Source organism: Pseudophryne corroboree, chromosome 6 (genome assembly GCF_028390025.1).
Source record: "Pseudophryne corroboree isolate aPseCor3 chromosome 6, aPseCor3.hap2, whole genome shotgun sequence".
NCBI lineage: Eukaryota > Metazoa > Chordata > Amphibia > Anura > Myobatrachidae > Pseudophryne > Pseudophryne corroboree.
Genome location: NC_086449.1, coordinates 436,274,647 through 436,297,989, shown reverse-complemented (window position 1 = coordinate 436,297,989; position 23,343 = coordinate 436,274,647). Strand labels below are relative to the sequence as shown.

General features: G+C 46.4%; 1 protein-coding gene across 1 annotated transcript; it reads left to right on the top strand.

Annotated features, from left to right (window-relative positions):
- The first annotated feature begins 2,657 nt into the window (after nt 1-2,657).
- Nucleotides 2,658-22,677, top strand: LOC134935343 (hyaluronidase-5-like). The gene is made up of 3 exons (XM_063930467.1): nt 2,658-3,691; nt 20,085-20,174; nt 22,164-22,677. Exons 1-3 carry the CDS (start codon nt 2,753-2,755, stop codon nt 22,533-22,535), a joined length of 1,401 nt encoding a protein of 466 aa, XP_063786537.1. The 5' UTR covers nt 2,658-2,752; the 3' UTR covers nt 22,536-22,677.
- Nucleotides 22,678-23,343: the final 666 nt, after the last annotated feature.

The window sequence follows — 23,343 nt, the reverse complement described above, 5'->3', positions numbered from 1 at the left end:
GTCGGTTTTATGTGTTCCCTCCTCTTCCTCTCATACCCAAGGTACTGAGAATAATAAGAAGGAGAGGAGTAAGAACTATACTCATTGTTCCAGATTGGCCAAGGGTGTCTCTGCTGTGGTGGCTGCAGAGTGCTCATCTGCTCGAAGGCCGCAGATTCGGCATACAGGACAGGGTCCTGGTGACCACGGATGCAAGCCTCCGAGGTTGGGGGGCAGTCACCCAGGGAAGAAACTTCCAAGGACAATGGTCAAGTCAGGAAACTTTCCTACACTTAAATATTCTGGAACTAAGGGACATTTACAACGCCCTGAGTCAAGCAGAACCCCTGCTTCTAAACCAACCAGTTCTGATTCAGTCAGACAACATCACATCGGTCGCCCATGTAAACCGCCAGGGCGGCACAAGCAGCAGGGTGGCAATGGCAGAAGCCACAAGGATTCTTTGATGGCGGAGAATCACGTGATAGCACTGTCAGCAGTGGGAAGCAGATTTCCTCAGCAGGCACGACCTCCACCCGGGAGAGTGGGGACTTCATCCAGAAGTCTTCCAGCTGATTGTGAACCGTTGGGAACGGCCACAGGTGGACATGATGGCGTCCTGCCTCAACAAAAAGCTAAAAAGATATTGCACCAGGTCAAGGGACCCTCAGGCGATAGCTGTGGACGCTCTAGTGACACCGTGGGTGTACCAGTCGGTTTTATGTGTTCCCTCCTCTTCCTCTCATACCCAAGGTACTGAGAATAATAAGAAGGAGAGGAGTAAGAACTATACTCATTGTTCCAGATTGGCCAAGAAGAGCTTGGTACCCAGAACTTCAAGAAATGATCTCAGAGGACCCTTGGCCTCTGCCACTCAGACAGGACCTGCTACTGCAGGGGCCCTGTCTGTTCCAAGACTTACCGCAGCTGCGTTTGACGGCATGGCGGTTGAACACCGGATTCTAAAGGAAAAGGGCATTCCGGAGGAAGTCATTCCTACGCTGATTAAAGCTAGGAAGGATGTGACCGCAAAACATTATCACCGCATATGGCGGAAATATGTTGCTTGGTGTGAGGCCTGGAAGGCCCCAACGGAGGAATTTCAGCTGGGTCGATTTCTGCACTTCCTACAGTCAGGGGTGACTATGGGCCTCAAATTGGGTTCCATTAAGGTCCAGACTTTGGCTCTGTCGATTTTCTTCCAAAACGAACTGGCTTCACTGCCTGAAGTTCAGACTTTTGTTAAAGGAGTGCTACATATTCAGCCCCCTTTTGTGCCTCCAGTGGCTCCTTGGCATCTCAAAGTGGTGTTGGATTTCCTAAAGTCGCATTGGTTGAGCCACTTAAAACCGTGGAGCAAAAATATTTCACGCGGAAAGTGGTCATGCTGTTGGCCTTGGCTTCGGCCAGGCGGGTATCAGAATTGGCGGCTTTGTCATGTAAAAGCCCTTATCTGATTTTTCATATGGATAGGGCGCAATTGAGGACTCGTTCCCAATTTCTTCCTAAGGTGGTATCAGCGTTTCATTTGAACCAACCTATTGTGGTGCCTGCGGCTACTCGGGACTTGGAGGATTCCAAGTAGCTGGACGTAGTCAGGGCCCTGAAAATCTATGTTTCCAGGATGGCTAGAGTCAGGAAAACTGACTCGCTATTTATCCTGTATGCACCCAACAAGCTGGGTGCTCCTGCTTCAAAGCAGACTATTGCTCGCTGGATCTATAGCACGATTCAACTTGCACTTTCTGCGGCGGGACTGCCGCATCCTAAATCAGTAAAAGCCCATTCCACGAGGAAGGTGGGCTCTTCTTGGGCGGCTGCCCGAGGGGTCTCGGCTTTACAGCTTTGCCGAGCTGCTACTTGGTCGGGTTCAAACACATTTCCAAAATTCTACAAGTTTGATACCCTGGCTGAGGAGGACCTTGAGTTTGCTCATTCGGTGCTGCAGAGTCATCCACACTCTCCCGCCCGTTTGGGAGCTTTGGTATAATCCCCATGGTCCTTACGGAGTTCCCAGCATCCACTAGGACGTCAGAGAAAATAAGAATTTACTCACCGGTAATTCTATTTCTCGTAGTCCGTAGTGGATGCTGGGCGCCCATCCCAAGTGCGGATTGTCTGCAATACTTGTATATAGTTATTGCCTAACTAAAGGGTTATTGTTATGAGCCATCTTTTCGTGAGGCTCAGTTGTTATTCATACTGTTAACTGGGTATAGTATCACGAGTTGTACGGTGTGATTGGTGTGGCTGGTATGAGTCTTACCCGGGATTCCAAATCCTTTCCTTATTGTGTCAGCTCTTCCGGGCACAGTTTCCCTAACTGAGGTCTGGAGGAGGGGCATAAAGGGAGGAGCCAGTGCACACCAGATAGTACCTAATCTTTCTTTTAGAGTGCCCAGTCTCCTGCGGAGCCTGCTATTCCCCATGGTCCTTACGGAGTTCCCAGCATCCACTACGGACTACGAGAAATAGAATTACCGGTGAGTAAATTCTTATTATTTAGCAGACTATACTTGATACTTAGCTGTTAGACTGTGAGATTTGGCAATATATGATGCTATCATTTGTTATATTTAGTGGCGTATAACATATATAGCTTTGTTAGACTGTCAGATATACAGTAATAAATGAAAATAAAAATGCACTGTATTTCCTTTCTCTGTCTGAACAGGTATGATATATCCTTGGTTTCAGGTGTGAGAATCTGAAGACTTAAAAACTCTTGTTAGAAAAACAGTAACTATTCTAAAACGGAGTTCCTATACTTTAAATGGAAGTAAAACATAATCTGAATATCTCTGTATTGATAAAGACATCATTTTTGCTTGCACTCATATCAAATTTACATGCAATAAGACCCAGAGCACCAGCCAGAACGCGGTCTCCTTTTGTGACTGTATGGAATGCGCCAACAGAACTCTGCATGAGAAAATTCAGAGTCCCTATAGATGTCCGCTTTTTTGATGCTGTGGGAAGCACACTGCCAACTGCCACAGCTCAAGACATTACAATATTCTATACCAACAGACTGGGCTACTATCCCTACATAGACCCAATAACTGGCAATAACTACAATGGAGGCATTCCCCAAATGACCAACATGGACCAACACTTAAAAAAAGCCAAAGAAGATATTCTTCATTATATACCATCAGCAACACAAACTGGACTTGCTGTGATTGACTGGGAGGATTGGAGACCAATATGGATAAGAAACTGGGCTTCTAAAAAAATATATAGGAAACAATCCATAGACTATGTTCAGCAAAAAGACCTGACTCTTAGTCTGCATAATGCAGAATCTGTAGCAACGTTAGAGTTTGAGTCATCAGCAAAACGCCTCATGCTAAACACTCTCAAGCTAGGAAAGCAATTAAGGCCAAACTACCTTTGGGGATTCTACCTCTTCCCCAATTGTCAAAACTATGATTATAAACAGAACCCTCATCATTACACTGGAAGTTGCCCAGATATTGAAGTGTTAAGAAATGATAAACTCAGGTGGATGTGGAAAGAAAGTACAGCACTATTTCCAAACATTTACCTGGAAAAGACACTTATGTCTTCACATCGTGCTGCGCTATTTGCTCGTCATCGCATACAAGAAGCTAAAAGACTTTCATCACTATCAAAGATGGGTATCTCCTTGCCAATATATGCATACAGCAGACCAGTATTTACCGACTATCCTGAAGAATATCTAACAGAGGTCAGTGCAGATTTGATTATAGGCAATCACTGTTAAATATGTATTTATGAATATTGGTTTGTCTTTATCTTCCTAAACTAGAGCTCCAAGTAGGATTCAATATGTAATCTAAATAATATTTACTTTGTTGCCTTAATATGAAAAGTTGTGTAAATCCAATTATATTTTAAAGTACAACATACTTGCCTGTTGGCTGGGAGACCCCCAAACTTCATGGTGTTCCCCCACACCCCCAGTAGAGCAGACCAGCATCCTTCATACTAAAGTGGGCTGTCTGGAGACTTGATAATGCAGTTTGTTGCAAACCACATAATCAAATCCTCAGATGGCAAAGTAGGTAGGATCTGGGATGCTGGCATGCATGCCCCACAACCACAGTGCTCAATCCCTCTGAACAGGTATAGAATCTATTATTCATTCTTGGAGTTCAGATGTTCTGGATATAGGATTTTTTCATTATTTTAAGTACCAAATCTAAAATTATATTGACAAATTACTAGAGATGTGCACTTGAAATTTTTCGGGTTTTGTGTTTTGGTTTTGGGTTCGGTTCCGCGGCCGTGTTTTGGGTTCGACCGCGTTTTGGCAAAACCTCACCGAATTTTTTTTTGTCGGATTCGGGTGTGTTTTGGATTCGGGTGTTTTTTTTAAAAAACACTAAAAAACAGCTTAAATCATAGAATTTGGGGGTCATTTTGATCCCAAAGTATTATTAACCTCAAAAACCATAATTTCCACTCATTTTCAGTCTATTCTGAATACCTCACACCTCACAATATTATTTTTAGTCCTAAAATTTGCACCTAGGTCGCTGGATGACTAAGCTAAGCGACCCTAGTGGCCGACACAAACACCGTGCCCATCTAGGAGTGGCACTGCAGTGTCACGCAGGATGGCCCTTCCAAAAAACACTCCCCAAACAGCACATGACGCAAAGAAAAAAAGAGGCGCAATGAGGTAGCTGTGTGAGTAAGATAAGCGACCCTAGTGGCCGACACAAACACCGGGCCCATCTAGGAGTGGCACTGCAGTGTCACGCAGGATGGCCCTTCCAAAAAACCCTCCCTAAACAGCACATGACGCAAAGAAAAAAAGAGGCGCAATGAGGTAGCTGTGTGAGTAAGATAAGCGACCCTAGTGGCCGACACAAACACCGGGCCCATCTAGGAGTGGCACTGCAGTGTCACGCAGGATGGCCCTTCCAAAAAACCCTCCCCAAACAGCACATGACGCAAAGAAAAAAAGAGGCGCAATGAGGTAGCTGTGTGAGTAAGATAAGCGACCCTAGTGGCCGACACAAACACCGTGCCCATCTAGGAGTGGCACTGCAGTGTCACGCAGGATGGCCCTTCCAAAAAACCCTCCCCAAACAGCACATGACGCAAAGAAAAAAAGAGGCGCAATGAGGTAGCTGTGTGAGTAAGATAAGCGACCCTAGTGGCCGACACAAACACCGGGCCCATCTAGGAGTTGCACTGCAGTGTCACGCAGGATGGCCCTTCCAAAAAACCCTCCCCAAACAGCACATGACGCAAAGAAAAAAAGAGGCGCAATGAGGTAGCTGTGTGAGTAAGATAAGCGACCCTAGTGGCCGACACAAACACCGTGCCCATCTAGGAGTGGCACTGCAGTGTCACGCAGGATGGCCCTTCCAAAAAACCCTCCCCAAACAGCACATGACGCAAAGAAAAAAAGAGGCGCAATGAGGTAGCTGTGTGAGTAAGATAAGCGACCCTAGTGGCCGACACAAACACCGGGCCCATCTAGGAGTGGCACTGCAGTGTCACGCAGGATGGCCCTTCCAAAAAACCCTCCCCAAACAGCACATGACGCAAAGAAAAAAAGAGGCGCAATGAGGTAGCTGTGTGAGTAAGATAAGCGACCCTAGTGGCCGACACAAACACCGTGCCAATCTAGGAGTGGCACTGCAGTGTCACGCAGGATGGCCCTTCCAAAAAACCCTCCCCAAACAGCACATGACGCAAAGAAAAAAAGAGGCGCAATGAGGTAGCTGTGTGAGTAAGATAAGCGACCCTAGTGGCCGACACAAACACCGTGCCCATCTAGGAGTGGCACTGCAGTGTCACGCAGGATGGCCCTTCCAAAAAACACTCCCCAAACAGCACATGACGCAAAGAAAAAAAGAGGCGCAATGAGGTAGCTGTGTGAGTAAGATAAGCGACCCTAGTGGCCGACACAAACACCGGGCCCATCTAGGAGTGGCACTGCAGTGTCACGCAGGATGGCCCTTCCAAAAAACCCTCCCCAAACAGCACATGACGCAAAGAAAAAAAGAGGCGCAATGAGGTAGCTGTGTGAGTAAGATAAGCGACCCTAGTGGCCGACACAAACACCGTGCCCATCTAGGAGTGGCACTGCAGTGTCACGCAGGATGGCCCTTCCAAAAAACCCTCCCCAAACAGCACATGACGCAAAGAAAAAAAGAGGCGCAATGAGGTAGCTGTGTGAGTAAGATAAGCGACCCTAGTGGCCGACACAAACACCGGGCCCATCTAGGAGTGGCACTGCAGTGTCACGCAGGATGGCCCTTCCAAAAAACATTCCACAAACAGCACATGACGCAAAGAAAAATTAAAGAAAAAAGAGGTGCAAGATGGAATTGTCCTTGGGCCCTCCCACCCACCCTTATGTTGTATAAACAGGACATGCACACTTTAACCAACCCATCATTTCAGTGACAGGGTCTGCCACACGACTGTGACTGAAATGACGGGTTGGTTTGGACCCCCACCAAAAAAGAAGCAATTAATCTCTCCTTGCACAAACTGGCTCTACAGAGGCAAGATGTCCACCTCATCATCATCCTCCGATATATCACCGTGTACATCCCCCTCCTCACAGATTATCAATTCGTCCCCACTGGAATCCACCATCTCAGCTCCCTGTGTACTTTGTGGAGGCAATTGCTGCTGGTCAATGTCTCCACGGAGGAATTGATTATAATTCATTTTAATGAACATCATCTTCTCCACATTTTCTGGATGTAACCTCGTACGCCGATTGCTGACAAGGTGAGCGGCGGCACTAAACACTCTTTCGGAGTACACACTTGTGGGAGGGCAACTTAGGTAGAATAAAGCCAGTTTGTGCAAGGGCCTCCAAATTGCCTCTTTTTCCTGCCAGTATAAGTATGGACTGTGTGACGTGCCTACTTGGATGCGGTCACTCATATAATCCTCCACCATTCTTTCAATGGTGAGAGAATCATATGCAGTGACAGTAGACGACATGTCCGTAATCGTTGTCAGGTCCTTCAGTCCGGACCAGATGTCAGCATCAGCAGTCGCTCCAGACTGCCCTGCATCACCGCCAGCGGGTGGGCTCGGAATTCTGAGCCTTTTCCTCGCACCCCCAGTTGCGGGAGAATGTGAAGGAGGAGATGTTGACAGGTCGCGTTCCGCTTGACTTGACAATTTTGTCACCAGCAGGTCTTTGAACCCCAGCAGACTTGTGTCTGCCGGAAAGAGAGATCCAAGGTAGGCTTTAAATCTAGGATCGAGCACGGTGGCCAAAATGTAGTGCTCTGATTTCAACAGATTGACCACCCGTGAATCCTTGTTAAGCGAATTAAGGGCTCCATCCACAAGTCCCACATGCCTAGCGGAATCGCTCCGTGTTAGCTCCTCCTTCAATGTCTCCAGCTTCTTCTGCAAAAGCCTGATGAGGGGAATGACCTGACTCAGGCTGGCAGTGTCTGAACTGACTTCACGTGTGGCAAGTTCAAAGGGCATCAGAACCTTGCACAACGTTGAAATCATTCTCCACTGCGCTTGAGACAGGTGCTTTCCACCTCCTATATCGTGCTCAATTGTATAGGCTTGAATGGCCTTTTGCTGCTCCTCCAACCTCTGAAGCATATAGAGGGTTGAATTCCACCTCGTTACCACTTCTTGCTTCAGATGATGGCAGGGCAGGTTCAGTAGTTTTTGGTGGTGCTCCAGTCTTCTGTACGTGGTGCCTGTACGCCGAAAGTGTCCCGCAATTCTTCTGGCCACCGACAGCATCTCTTGCACGCCCCTGTCGTTTTTTAAAAAATTCTGCACCACCAAATTCAAGGTATGTGCAAAACATGGGACGTGCTGGAATTTGCCCATATTTAATGCACACACAATATTGCTGGCGTTGTCCGATGCCACAAATCCACAGGAGAGTCCAATTGGGGTAAGCCATTCCGCGATGATCTTCCTCAGTTGCCGTAAGAGGTTTTCAGCTGTGTGCGTATTCTGGAAAGCGGTGATACAAAGCGTAGCCTGCCTAGGAAAGAGTTGGCGTTTGCGAGATGCTGCTACTGGTGCCGCTGCTGCTGTTCTTGCGGCGGGAGTCCATACATCTACCCAGTGGGCTGTCACAGTCATATAGTCCTGACCCTGCCCTGCTCCACTTGTCCACATGTCCGTGGTTAAGTGGACATTGGGTACAACTGCATTTTTTAGGACACTGGTGAGTCTTTTTCTGACGTCCGTGTACATTCTCGGTATCGCCTGCCTAGAGAAGTGGAACCTAGATGGTATTTGGTAACGGGGGCACACTGCCTCAATAAATTGTCTAGTTCCCTGTGAACTAACGGCGGATACCGGACGCACGTCTAACACCAACATAGTTGTCAAGGCCTCAGTTATCCGCTTTGCAGCAGGATGACTGCTGTGATATTTCATCTTCCTCGCAAAGGACTGTTGGACAGTCAATTGCTTACTGGAAGTAGTACAAGTGGGCTTACGACTTACCCTCTGGGATGACGATCGACTCCCAGCAGCAACAACAGCAGCGCCAGCAGCAGTAGGCATTACACTCAAGGATGCATCGGAGGAATCCCAGGCAGGAGAGGACTCGTCAGAATTGCCAGTGACATGGCCTGCAGGACTATTGGCATTCCTGGGTAAGGAGGAAATTGACACTGAGGGAGTTGGTGGGGTGGTTTGCGTGAGCTTGGTTACAAGAGGAAGGGATTTACTGGTCAGTGGACTGCTTCCGCTGTCACCCAAAGTTTTTGAACTTGTCACTGACTTATTGTGAATGCGCTGCAGGTGACGTATAAGGGAGGATGTTCCGAGGTGGTTAACGTCCTTACCCCTACTTATTACAGCTTGACAAAGGCAACACACGGCTTGACAAATGATGTCCGCATTTCTGGTGAAATACTTCCACACCGAAGAGCTGATTTTTTTTGTATTTTGACCAGGCATGTCAATGGCCCTATTCCTCCCACGGACAACAGGTGTCTCCCCGGGTGCCTGACTTAAACAAACCACCTCACCATCAGAATCCTCCTGGTCAATTTCCTCCCCAGCGCCAGCAACACCCATATCCTCCTCATCCTGGTGTACTTCAACACTGACATCTTCAATCTGACTATCAGGAACTGGACTGCGGGTGCTCCTTCCAGCACTTGCAGGGGGCGTGCAAATGGTGGAAGGCGCATGCTCTTCACGTCCAGTGTTGGGAAGGTCAGGCATCGCAACCGACACAATTGGACTCTCCTTGTGGATTTGGGATTTCGAAGAACGCACAGTTCTTTGCGGTGCTTTTGCCAGCTTGAGTCTTTTCAGTTTTCTAGCGAGAGGCTGAGTACTTCCATCCTCATGTGAAGCTGAACCACTAGACATGAACATAGGCCAGGGCCTCAGCCGTTCCTTGCCACTCCGTGTGGTAAATGGCATATTGGCAAGTTTACGCTTCTCCTCCGACAATTTTATTTTAGGTTTTGGAGTCTTTTTTACTGATATTTGGTGTTTTGGATTTGACATGCTCTGTACTATGACATTGGGCATCGGCCTTGGCAGACGACGTTGCTGGCATTTCATCGTCTCGGCCATGACTAGTGGCAGCAGCTTCAGCACGAGGTGGAAGTGGATCTTGATCTTTCCCTAATTTTGGAACCTCAACATTTTTGTTCTCCATATTTTAATAGGCACAACTAAAAGGCACCTCAGGTAAACAATGGAGATGGATGGATACTAGTATACTTATGGATGGACTGCCGAGTGCCGACACAGAGGTAGCTACAGCCGTGGACTACCGTACTGTGTCTGCTGCTAATATAGACTGGATGATAATGAGATGAAATCAATATATATATATGTATGTATATATAATATCACTAGTACTGCAGCCGGACAGGTAGATAATATATTTATTAGGTAATGATGACTGATGACGGACCTGCTGGACACTGTCAGCTCAGCAGCACCGCAGACTGCTACAGTAAGCTACTATACTCTATAGTATTATGTACAAAGAAGAAAGAAAAAAAAAAACCACGGGTAGGTGGTATACAATTATGGATGGACTGCCGAGTGCCGACACAGAGGTAGCTACAGCCGTGGACTACCGTACTGTGTCTGCTGCTAATATAGACTGGATGATTGATAATGAGATGAAATCAATATATATATATGTATGTATATATAATATCACTAGTACTGCAGCCGGACAGGTAGATAATATATTTATTAGGTAATGATGACTGATGACGGACCTGCTGGACACTGTCAGCTCAGCAGCACCGCAGACTGCTACAGTAAGCTACTATACTATAGTAGTATGTACAAAGAAGAAAGAAAAAAAAAAAACACGGGTAGGTGGTATACAATTATGGATGGACTGCCGAGTGCCGACACAGAGGTAGCTACAGCCGTGGACTAACGTACTGTGTCTGCTGCTAATATAGACTGGATGATTGATAATGAGATGAAATCAATATATATATGTATGTATATATAATATCACTAGTACTGCAGCCGGACAGGTAGATAATATATTTATTAGGTAATGATGACTGATGACGGACCTGCTGGACACTGTCAGCTCAGCAGCACCGCAGACTGCTACAGTAAGCTACTATACTCTATAGTAGTATGTACAAAGAAGAAAGAAAAAAAAAAAACACGGGTAGGTGGTATACAATTATGGATGGACTGCCGAGTGCCGACACAGAGGTAGCTACAGCCGTGGACTAACGTACTGTGTCTGCTGCTAATATAGAGTCTAGACTGGATGATAAATTATTGATAATGAGATGAAATCAATATAATATCACTAGTACTGCAGCCGGACAGGTACTATATATATTTATTATGTAATGACTGATGACGGACCTGCTGGACACTGTCAGGTCAGCACAGCACCGCAGACTGCTACAGTAAGCTACTATAGTAGTATGTATAAAGAAGAATGAAAAAAAAAAAACCACGGGTAGGTGGTATACAATATTATATATATATATATATATTATATACAATTATATATATATATATATATATATATATTAAACTGGTGGTGATTGATTATTAAACTGGTGGTCACTTCAGGTCACGTTGCAACTTGCAACTAGTACTCCGAGGCCTAAGCAGACAATCACAAAATATATTATTATACTGGTGGTCAGTGTGGTCACAACAATGGCAGTGTGGCACTGACTCTGGCAGCAAAAGTGTGCACTGTACGTTATATGTACTCCTGAGTCCTGCTCTCAGACTCTAACTGCTCCCCACTGTCAGTGTCTCCCCCACAAGTCAGATAATACACTTACAGTCACACTATCTATTATCTAATCTAGTATAAATATCACTTCAGCAAGTAGTATAGTAGTATACAGTATAGTAGTACTCCTCCTAATAATGCTCCCCAAAATACTGTGTCTCTCTCTTCTCTAAACGGAGAGGACGCCAGCCACGTCCTCTCCCTATGACTCTCAATGCACGTGTGAAAATGGCGGCGACGCGCGGCTCCTTATATAGAATCCGAGTCTCGCGATAGAATCCGAGCCTCGCGAGAATCCGACAGCGTGATGATGACGTTCGGGCGCGCTCGGGTTAGCCGAGCAAGGCGGGAAGATCCGAGCCTGCTCGGACCCGTGTAAAAAACCTGAAGTTCGGGCGGGTTCGGATTCAGAGGAACCGAACCCGCTCATCTCTACAAATTACTCTTATCTTCCCTGCAGTGCCACTTATATGTCCCTATGCGATCTATAATTTGGTTAAGTAGCTATTCATGTACCGTTACCTTTTCAGCAATGTGATGCGATAAGGAGGTCCCCCTGTGATCCTGTAAAGAAATAGGGTTCAGTGAGTTATCATGATGGCGGGTGCAATATATGCGAGCAGAGGTTGATGGGAGGGTCGGCTGTCTGCGGGGATCACAGAGGTAGTGTCTAGACTTAACTGGATCACAGGGGGCTGAGCAATCCATTTCAGCAGTGTGTAACACTACAGGACACTGCTGCGGATCTCCCCCCAGGACCCCTCTGCACCTCCTGCACTAAACACTGTTGGCCTGCTGCTGCTCTCCCCTCGGACCCTTTTGCATTGGGCGCTGTTGCGGTTCCCCCCTCCTTCCAGCTCTCCTGCACCTAGGTCAAGTGAGCCAGCAACAGGTAGCCAGAGAGGGGCAGGGCGAGGGGCACTGGGGCAGCGGTGGTGTACGGAGGAGGTATCCCGGCATATGCATATGTCTGGTCACCTATCTAACTATAGTGGTGGTGGGGGGGGATGTGACTATATTATGTACTCTAGTGAGTAAAAGATGTTGGACATATACAATTTGAGGTCTGGGGCTGTTGGGATAATCAACGGTTTAGCAAACTTTGATACCAATTGCTCAAAAAGCAGTGCATTATACGGACACTGAGGGGGCAGAGATACTGCAGAGGGGACAGGCTATTGGTTGGCCTCACTGAAGGGGGCAGAGAAGCTGGTGAGGAGGGGGGAGACAGCAGTCTCGGCTGCCTTTCTCCACACATCATCCACAGCAGAGCTTTCCATGCTTCTATGAATTGCTCTCCCCATACTACAATATAGGGAAGTGATATCTACCCTGATCAGGGGCACCACTGGAGAAATCTGAGATTTCTCCACAGTAACACCATCTATGAATAGCAGGAAGCAGTGAAAAGCACTGTTATCACTGATAAAGGGCTTTTCACTGCTACATGAATTAACCACTGTATCTCTCAGCCTCACCTCTGCCTTCTTTGTCTGAAACTGAGGGTGAGGCCAGTCCGGGTGGGACTTCCCCCGGATTGATGCTGTCAAAAGGCTAGCGCTGAGGAGAATAATCCGCCTCCTTCTGTACCCCATCCCACCTCTGATGCTGCCCTGCTCAGTGCTGTAAATGGTGGGACAACAGGCCAAGCGGGGTGCGAAGTTTGACAGTATTTAGGGGTGGCAGTTGATGTAGCTCCCCTATTTGAATAATGGTCTGCTCTGCAACTGCCACTGGCAATCACTAGTACTGTGGAACAATTCCGTGTAGAAAATTATTAATTTGTGTGTCAGGATGCAATTCAAGGATTCCACTGGGACACTTCACAAGCAACACTTCACCCATATGCTGTATACAGACAGAGCCACGATCGTGGCATAGTGCAAATGGGCTGTGCTGTGACTGATCACAGCCTGCATTCGTTCCATAGGCTTCCATTGGCATGCATACGTGTGCATTTGCAGGCACACTTGCCATAATCCACAAAGAAATACAAGTAGGCGCTAGTGTACAAGTAGGCGCTAGTGTACTGGCTATGAGACAATGATATTAATACTGACTGCAGCTTCACTTATTCGAGGTGCTGAGCCTCAAAAAACACCAAAATGATAATAAAAACCACAAAAGAGAAGCGCTGTCACTAAACGTATTAATATATTTTATTAAGATAACCTTAATCACATTATTAAGAATTATAGGAAAACCTAGACATCCTGTGACTATAAAAATTACTTTAGCAGTAAAACATCAATCATTTAAAAATGTAGCAATTCGTATTCCTTAACAGATTAAGCATACACCGCTATTTGGAAGTCTGTTATTATGCTTAACCCAATTTATGCAGTATGACAACAATTACTTTATATCCGTGGGGCGCCGGCTACCCCTTCTTGGATACTGCAATAAGATGAACAGGGCTTGTAGGTGATAATAGATGGAGCGCTCACAATCTCATTCAGAGCGGCATGAACATTCAGACACTATAACGCTCTCTCACCACAGTCCATTGAACCTCGTCAGGAACCTGCTGTTGGCTGTCATGAGCTGAATCTCCGTTTGGTGCGGTCAGCCAAGTGCCGAGCAAGTGCTGGGTGAGATACTGAGCGGCGGAGGCCGTCAGGGACGTGCTGCTGGGATCAGTCTCTGTTTGTAATGGTCAGCAGGATGCCGGGCAGAATGTCAGGCAGTGTAACCGGACGGGATGCTTGACGCGTTTCTCAGCCTCAATCCTGGAGCTGTTTCCTCAGAAGAAGGCCACACAAACTACTGAGCCTCATTTTGACTTGTTTTAAGGACATTACATCAAAGTTGGATCAGCCTGTAGTGTGTTTTTCCACTTTAATTTTGAGGGTGACTCCAAATCCAGACCTCCATGGGTTAATAAATTTGATTTCCATTAATAATTTTTGTGTGATTTTGTTGTCAGCACATTCAACTATGTAAAGAACAAAGTATTTAATAAGAATATTTAATTCATTCAGATCTAGGATGTGTTATTTCTCTGACGTCCTAGTGGATGCTGGGTACTCCGTAAGGACCATGGGGAATAGACGGGCTCCGCAGGAGACTGGGCACTCTAAAAGAAAGATTAGGTACTATCTGGTGTGCACTGGCTCCTCCCTCTATGCCCCTCCTCCAGACCTCAGTTAGAATCTGTGCCCGGCCCGAGCTGGTTGCACACTAGGGGCTCTCCTGAGCTTCTAGTAAAGAAAGTATTTGTTAGGTTTTTTATTTTCAGTGAGATCTGCTGGCAACAGACTCACTGCTACGAGGGACTGAGGGGAGAGAAGCGAACCTACCTGCTTGCAGCTAGCTTGGGCTTCTAAGGCTACTGGACACCATTAGCTCCAGAGGGATCGAACACTGGGCCCGTCCACGATCGTCCAATCCCGGAGCCGCGGCGCCGTCCCCCTTGCAGAGCCAGAAGCAAGAAGAACATCCTGAAAATCGGCGGCTGAAGACTTCGGTCTTCATTAAGGTAGCGCACAGCACTGCAGCTGTGCGCCATTGCTCCCCATGCACACCACACACTCCGGTCACTGATGGGTGCAGGGCGCTGGGGGGGGGGCGCCCTGGGCTGCAATTAGAGTACCTTCTATGGCAAAAAGCACATAATATAGTCCAATAAACTATATATGTGCAAAATCCCCCGCCATAATATAAATATAAGAGCGGGAGAAGTCCACCGAGAAGGGGGCGGGGCTATCTCCCTCAGCACACTGGCGCCATTTCCTCTTCACAGCTCCGCTGGAAGACAGCTGCCCAGGCTCTCCCCTGCAGTTTCCAGGCTCAAAGGGTAAAAAAGAGAGGGGGGGGGGGCACTAAATTTAGGCGCAAATTGTATATGTAAAGCAGCTATAGGGAAAAATCACTTTGTGTTAGTGTACATCCCTGATTATATAGCGCTGTAGTGTGTGCTGGCATACTCTCTCTCTGTCTCCCCAAAGGACTTTGTGGGGTCCTGTCCTCAGTCAGAGCATTCCCTGTGTGTGTGTGCGGTGTGTCGGTACGGCTGTGTCGACATGTTTGATGAGGATGCTTACGTGGAGGCAGAGCAGGTGCCGATAAGTGTGATGTCGCCCCCTGCGGGGCCGACACCTGAGTGGATGGATATGTGGAAGGTATTAACCGACAGTGTCAACTCCTTACATAAAAGGTTCGATGACGCAGCTTTGGGACAGCCGGCATCTCAGCCCGCACCTGCCCAGGCATCTCAGAGGCCGTCAGGGGCTCAAAAACGCCCGCTACCTCAGATGGCTGACACAGATGTTGACACGGAGTCTGACTCCAGTGTCGACGAGGATGAGACAAATATACAATCCACTAGGGCCATCCGATGCATGATTACGGCAATGAAAAATGTGTTGCACATTTCTGACATTAACCCGGTTACCACAAAAAAGGGTATTATGTTTGGGGAGAAAAAGCAGCCAGTGACTTTTCCCCCATCTGATGAGTTAAACGAATTGTGTGAAGAAGCGTGGGGTTCCCCAGATAAGAAACTAGTAATTTCTAAGCGGTTACTAATGGCGTACCCTTTCCCGCCAACGGATAGGTTACGCTGGGAGACATCCCCTAAGGTGGACAAAGCGCTCACACGCTTATCAAAAAAGGTGGCACTGCCGTCTCAGGATACGGCCGCCTTAAAGGAGCCTGCAGATAGAAAGCAGGAGGCTATCCTGAAGTCTGTATATACACACTCAGGTACTATACTGAGACCTGCTATTGCTTCAGCGTGGATGTGCAGTGCTGCAGCAGCATGGTCTGATTCCCTGTCTGATAACATTGATTCCCTTGACAGGGACACTATATTGCTAACCATAGAGCATATTAAAGACGTAGTCTTATATATGAGAGATGCACAGAGGGACATTTGCCGGCTGGCATCTAGAATTAATGCGATGTCCATTTCTGCCAGGAGAGTATTATGGACTCGGCAGTGGACGGGTGATGCTGATTCTAAAAGGCACATGGAAATTTTGCCTTATAAGGGTGAGGAATTGTTTGGGGACGGTCTTTCGGACCTCGTATCCACAGCAACAGCTGGGAAGTCGACTTTTTTACCTCCAGGTTCCCTCACAGCCTAAGAAAGCACCGTATTTTCAAGTACAGTCCTTTCGGCCTCAGAAAGGCAAGCGGGTTAGAGGCGCGTCCTTTCTGCCCAGAGGCAGGGGTAGAGGGAAAAAGCTGCACCATACAGCCAGTTCCCAAGAACAAAAATCCTCCCCTGCTTCCACTAAGTCCACCGCATGACGCTGGGGCTCCACATGTGGAGCCAGGTGCGGTGGGGGCCCGTCTCCAGAACTTCAGCAACCAGTGGGTTCGCTCACAGGTGGATCTCTGGGTTCTACAAGTGGTATCTCAGGGATACAAGCTGGAATTAGAGACGTCTCCCCCTCGCCGATACCTCAAATCAGCCTTGCCAGCTACTCCCCAGGACTGGGAGGTAGTACTGGTGGCAATTCACAAGCTGTACCTCCAGCAGGTGATAATAAAAGTTCCCCTCCTTCAACAGGGACGGGGTTACTATTCCACAATGTTTGTGGTACCGAAACCAGACGGTTCGGTGAGACCCATTCTAAACTTGAAATCCTTAAGGAAGTTCAAGTTCAAAATGGAATCGCTCAGGGCGGCTATTGCAAGCCTGGAAGAGGGGGATTACATGGTATCACTGGACATCAAGGATGCTTACCTACATGTCCCCATTTACCCACCTCACCAGGTGTGGTACAGGACTGCCATTACCAATTCCAGACGTTGCCGTTTGGTCTGTCCACGGCACCGAGGGTATTTACCAAAGTAATGGCCGAAATGATGATACTCCTTCGAAAGAAGGGAGTTATAATTATCCCGTACTTGGACGATCTCCTTATAAAGGCGAGGTCCAGGGAGCAGTTGTTGGTCGGAGTAACACTATCTCAGCAAGGGCTACAACAGCACGGCTGGATTCTAAATATCCCAAAGTCGCAGCTGGTTCCTACGACGCGTCTGCTGTTCCTGGGTATGATTCTGGACACAGAACAGAAGAAGGTGTTTCTCCCGGAGGAGAAGGCCAAGGAGTTGTCATCTCTGGTCAGAGACCTCCTAAAACCAAAACAGGTGTCGGTGCATCACTGCACGCGAGTCCTGGGAAAGACGGTAGCTTCTTATGAGGCAATTCCATTCGGCAGATTCCATGCACGGATCTTTCAGTGGGATCTGTTAGACAAGTGGTCCGGATCGCATCTTCAGATGCATCGGCTGATCAACCTGTCCCCGAGGGCCAGGGTGTCTCTGCTGTGGTGGCTGCAGAGTGCTCATCTACTCGAGGGCCGCAGATTCGGCATACAGGACTGGGTCCTGGTGACCACGGATGCAAGCCTCCGAGGTTGGGGGGCAGTCACTCAGGGAAGAAACTTCCAAGGACAATTGTCGAGTCAGGAAGCTTCCCTACACATAAATATTCTGCAACTAAGGGCCATTTACAATGCCCTAAGTCAAGCAAAACCCTGCTTCTAAACCAGCCGGTGCTGATTCAGTCAGACAACATCACGGCGGTCGCCCATGTAAACCGACAGGGCGGCACAAGAAGCAGGATGGCGATGGCAGAAGCCACAAGGATTCTCCGATGGGCGGAAAATCACGTGATAGCACTGTCAGCAGTGTTCATTCCGGGAGTGGACAACTGGGAAGCAGACTTCCTCAGCAGGCACGACCTCCACCCGGGAGAGTGGGGACTTCATCCAGAAGTCTTCCAGCTGATTGTAAATCGTTGGGAAAGGCCACAGGTGGACATGACGGCGTCCCGCCTCAACAAAAAGCTAAAAAGATATTGCGCTAGGTCAAGGGACCCTCAGGCGATAGCTGTGGACGCTCTAGTGACACCGTAGGTGTACCAGTCGGTTTATGTGTTCCCTCCTCTTCCTCTCATACCAAAGGTACTGAGGATAATAAGAAAGAGAGGAGTAAGAACTATACTCATCGTTCCGGATTGGCCAAGAAGGACTTGGTACCCGGAATTACAAGAAATGATCTCAGAGGACCCTTGGCCTCTGCCGCTCCGACAGGACCTGCTACAGCAAGGGCCCTGTCTGTTCCAAGACTTACCGCAGCTGCGTTTGACGGCATGGCGGTTGAACGCCGGATCCTGATGGAGAAGGGCATTCCGGTTGAAGTCATTCCTACGCTGATAAAAGCTAGGAAGGATGTGACAGCAAAACATTATCACCGCATATGGCGAAAATATGTTGCTTGGTGTGAGGCTATGAAGGCCCCAACAGAAGAATTTCAGCTGGGTCGATTTCTACACAGTCAGGTGTGACTATGGGCCTAAAATTGGGATCCATTAAAGTCCAGATTTCGGCCCTGTCTATTGTCTTTCAAAAAGAACTGGCTTCACTGCCTGAAGTTCAGACGTGTGTTAAGGGAGTGCTGCATATTCAGCCCCCTTTTGTGCCTCCAGTGGCACCTTGGGATCTCAACGTTGTGTTGGATTTCCTAAAATCACATTGGTTTGAGCCACTTCAGACCGTGGAGTTGAAATATCTCACGTGGAAAGTGGTCATGCTTTTGGCCTTGGCTTCGGCTAGGCGTGTGTCAGAATTGGCAGCTTTGTCATGTAAAAGCCCCTATCTGATCTTCCATATGGACAGGGCAGAATTGAGGACTCGTCCCCAATTTCTTCCTAAGGTGGTATCAGCGTTTCATTTGAACCAACCTATTGTGGTGCCTGCGGCTACTCGGGACTTGGAGGCTTCCAAGCTGCTGGATGTAGTCTGGGCCCTGAAAATCTATGTTTCCAGGACGGCTAGAGTCAGAAAAACTGACTCGCTGTTTATCCTGCATGCACCCAACAAGCTGGGTGCTCCTGCTTCTAAGCAGACTACTGCTCGCTGGATCTGTTGCACGATTCAACTTGCACATTCTGCGGCTGGACTGCCGCATCCTAAATCAGTCAAAGCCCATTCCATGAGGAAGGTGGGCTCTTCTTGGGCGGCTGCCCGAGGGGTCTCGGCTTTACAACTTTGCCGAGCTGCTACCTGGTCGGGATCAAACACGTTTGCAAAATTCTACAAGTTTGATACCCTGGCTGAGGAGGACCTTGAGTTTGCTCATTCGGTGCTGCAGAGTCATCCGCACTCTCCCGCCCGTTTGGGAGCTTTGGTATAATCCCCATGGTCCTTACGGAGTACCCAGCTTCCACTAGGACGTCAGAGAAAATAAGATTTTACTCACCGGTAAATCTATTTCTCGTAGTCCGTAGTGGATGCTGGGAGCCCGTCCCAAGTGCGGATTGTCTGCAATACTTGTATATAGTTATAGCTTAACTAAAGGGTTATTGTTATGAGCCATCTGTTCAGTGAGGCTCAGTTGTTATTCATACTGTTAACTGGGTATAGTTATCACGAGTTATACGGTGTGATTGGTGTGGCTGGTATGAGTCTTACCCTGGATTCCAAATCCTTTCCTTGTAGTGTCAGCTCTTCCGGGCACAGTTTCCCTAACTGAGGTCTGGAGGAGGGGCATAGAGGGAGGAGCCAGTGCACACCAGATAGTACCTAATCTTTCTTTTAGAGTGCCCAGTCTCCTGCGGAGCCCGTCTATTCCCCATGGTCCTTACGGAGTACCCAGCATCCACTACGGACTACGAGAAATAGATTTACCGGTGAGTAAAATCTTATTTTTAGTGTTCCCTTTATTTTTTTGAGCAGTGTATATACATATATATATCTCCATAAGGAATTAATAGAGCGATCGCCAGCTGCCACTAGTCGCAGCCTGGCACACCATGCAGCATGCAGCATCACACCAAAATGAGTATGGCTACATATGTATTTTTATCACAAGTTACTTTTACATTATATTTTGTGTAGTACATTAGGTTTACTAATAAAATACGTGTTTTTATTTCCAGCTTGATCTTGTAAATACGATTGGTGAGAGTGCAGCCTTGGGTGCCACTGGATTCGTAATGTGGGGCGATGTAAACCTGACTCGGAGCATGGCATGTAATCATGATCATTGTTTAATTGTAGAGTAACTAAGATTATTCTGTGAATACAAATTTCTCACAAATAAAGATGTAATATCATTCAGGGTTATTCTGATGTGGATTGAAGTGCTTTTCATGCTGCAAGGTACAGATTAATGGTACTTTGTTTGCACATGTGCAGGACCCGTTGTGCACAAACGGGTCCTGTGACAGTACAGAGGGCCCCATTTCTCCAAAAGTAGGTGTGTTGCCACGGTTTAGTGGGAGGGAAGAGGACAGGGATTTCTGTGGTTATATGTGACAGGCGACTTGTGTGACACCATGGGTTCCTCAAACTGCCCGATGGTAAGTGAGAGATCCGATGGTGAGTGAGAGAGCTGATGCTGAATCCTAGGATGCAGGTTGGTTCACTACTGCAGCAGGAGGTGTCTGCTTGTAATAGACACTTCCTGCTGTTTTACCATACAGCACTATCACTGGAAGCAGCAGTGATAGCAATTCCAACCACATCCGAATGCGCCTCATTGTGACACACTAAAATTATTTGCAGAAGTTTTGCGCAAAAGGCTTCTATAAAAATGAAACAGATTTGTGCGGAGCTTCATGTGCACGCAAACATCATCTTTTGAATGCAGTAGGACATGCACCTTCCTTGAAAACATATACATTCATACAAATATAGGTGCATGAGAAAAAAAACATTTTGTGCTGCTTAATTATCCTTTGAAGTTTTGACAAACTAGTAATTATACTTTAACTCTGTAATTGTTAGCCAAGCCTCTATGGTTGCTGTCCACTACCCTAAACATGAACTCCTACCACAGCATTCCCCCCGGTGTGCTCTTCATGCCCCAGTCCGACACTGGGCAGTATATTTACTAATATTCTATTCTGGTCGATGTTTGATCGATTTTTGATCGATTTTGTGTTTGGGGGCCTAAATCACACATTTACTAACAGATGATTTTTGACATTGGTTAAAAAAAAAAAAAAATGTGTTAGTAAATGTGGAATTTAGACACTGGAATAGAAAATTGACCAAACAATCGCCAAACATCGACAAAAACAAATCGACTCGGATCGATTTTTAGGAAATATATTCCACATTTACTAACATTTTTTTTAAAGGATGTAAAAAATCATCTGTTAGTAAATTTGTGATTTAGATTCTGAACAAAAAAATTTAGCAAAAATCATCCCAACATTGACCCAAAAATGTGATAAACATCGACCTAAATCGACTTTTAGTAAATATACCCCCCTGGTGAGAGAGGAGGAAGAAGAGAGGGTGGGGAGATGACAAAATGAGGGAGAGAGAGAGAGAGAGAGAGAAAGAAAGAGTGAGTATATTTATGAGTACTGGCTCAATACCAGGCCAGTGTTGTGCACAGGAAATAATAAAAAAAAAAAACCTATATTTTAACTACAGGTATATAGTACTGTACTTTAAATGTAAATAAAAGAAATGAGCTGTACTGTAAGGCTGGCCATACACTTGGATGACTCACATTAGATACAAGCCGTCCCCTGCCCCATACCTCCCCAGCTTGCGATAGATTGTACAGTGCTTTGTACCATACGATCTATCGTACCTCCGCAACTGCCAGCACATATGATCAATTTATGCAACGTGCTACCAGCGGGACCGTGCATCGCATTGTATTCGCACCCAAAACATGCACAATGTGCATGCGATGAGTCGAGTGACGCGCCAGTATCGTGTATTCGTACACGATGTTGACGTAGTGTATGGCCAGCTTAACTCATTTTATTCTCCAAAGATATTTATTTAACATTTCTGTGTAACATAAATAAGTCAGGAGGCAGCAGTGTTAACAGGTGTGTCACAGAACCAATTGGGTTGCCAACCTCTGATCAAAGGATAAAGAAGTTTAATGTAAATGGAAAATATAATTTGTTATGATTTCAACAATAATATACCTGTATGTATATCAATCATTAGTTTGATGTTTACTAATTTCCTTTTGTTGTTTGTTTTAGAATTCTTGCACGAGTTTGAATACCTTCATTATCAATATTCTCAATCCATATGTGATCAATGTCTCATTATCAGCCAAACTGTGCAGTGCTGTACTGTGCCAGAATAATGGAGTATGCATCCGCAAAGCATGGAACACTAGCACTTATCTGCATCTGAATCAAACAAACATTGCAATAGAACAATATAAAGGTACCTATAACGTCAGAGGAACTCCAAGTCTAGAAGACCTTAAATATTACTCAGAAAACTTCAAATGCCACTGCTATGCTGGCCACAAATGCAAAGAGCTTCCAGATATATATGCAATTGCACAAATGCATATTTGTATAACTCAGAATATCTGCATACATATTGAAAATGTATCATTGTAGACTTGCTGATTTGTGATATGCATAGTACTTCATCCTGAAAAGTATTGTCACAATGTAATTCACATCTGTATAATGTACTTGTTGTAACATACTGTACTGTTTCATATCAACAGCAAATTGTTTTGTTATCTATGTATTGTATTTGCCATGTTTATATTTATTTATAGGATATACTTTAGAATATTATAAACCTTTTTATCATAATCTCTTTTTGTAGTAAAATGATTATGTCTGATGGCTGCTGAAGTTTGATGCTTTATCAGAATTTGCTATTATATTATACAAATTACATAGACAAACCTGTGACCTACCTCCTCAATACTCATATGTACAGTATATCACTGACTGAGCAGAATGCTATTTATAGAATGAACATTTGGGGCATGTTTTGGGGGTACTATACCCTTTATATTTCTCATACGTCCTAGAGGATGCTGGGGTCCACTTCAGTACCATGGGGTATAGACGGTTCTGCAGGGGCCATGGGCACTTTAAGAATTTTCAAGGGTGTGAACTGGCTCCGCCCTCTATGCCCCTCCTCCAGACCTCAGTTTAGAAAATGTGCCCAGGCAGACTGGATGCACTCCAGGGGAGCTCTACTGAGTTTATCTGAAAAGACTTATGTTAGTTTTTTTATTTTCAGGGAGAACTGCTGGCAACAGTCTCCCTGCTTCGTGGGACTTAGGGGGTAGAAGTTGGAACCAACTTCCTGAATAGTTTCATGGCTCTGCTTCTGGCTGACAGGACACTATTAGCTCCTGAAGGGAACTGAACGCTAGCTGCAGCTATGTGCTCACGCCTACAGCCC

Bases quoted from the DNA above. Each gene is read 5' to 3' on its own strand.
- LOC134935343 (XM_063930467.1), top strand. From the start codon at position 2,753: ATGGAAGTAAAACATAATCTGAATATCTCTGTATTGATAAAGACATCA. The intron at 3,692-20,084 runs GTCAGTGCAGAT...TTTTATTTCCAG, and splicing joins CTGAAGAATATCTAACAGAG to CTTGATCTTGTAAATACGAT. The intron at 20,175-22,163 runs GCATGTAATCAT...TGTTTGTTTTAG, and splicing joins TAAACCTGACTCGGAGCATG to AATTCTTGCACGAGTTTGAA.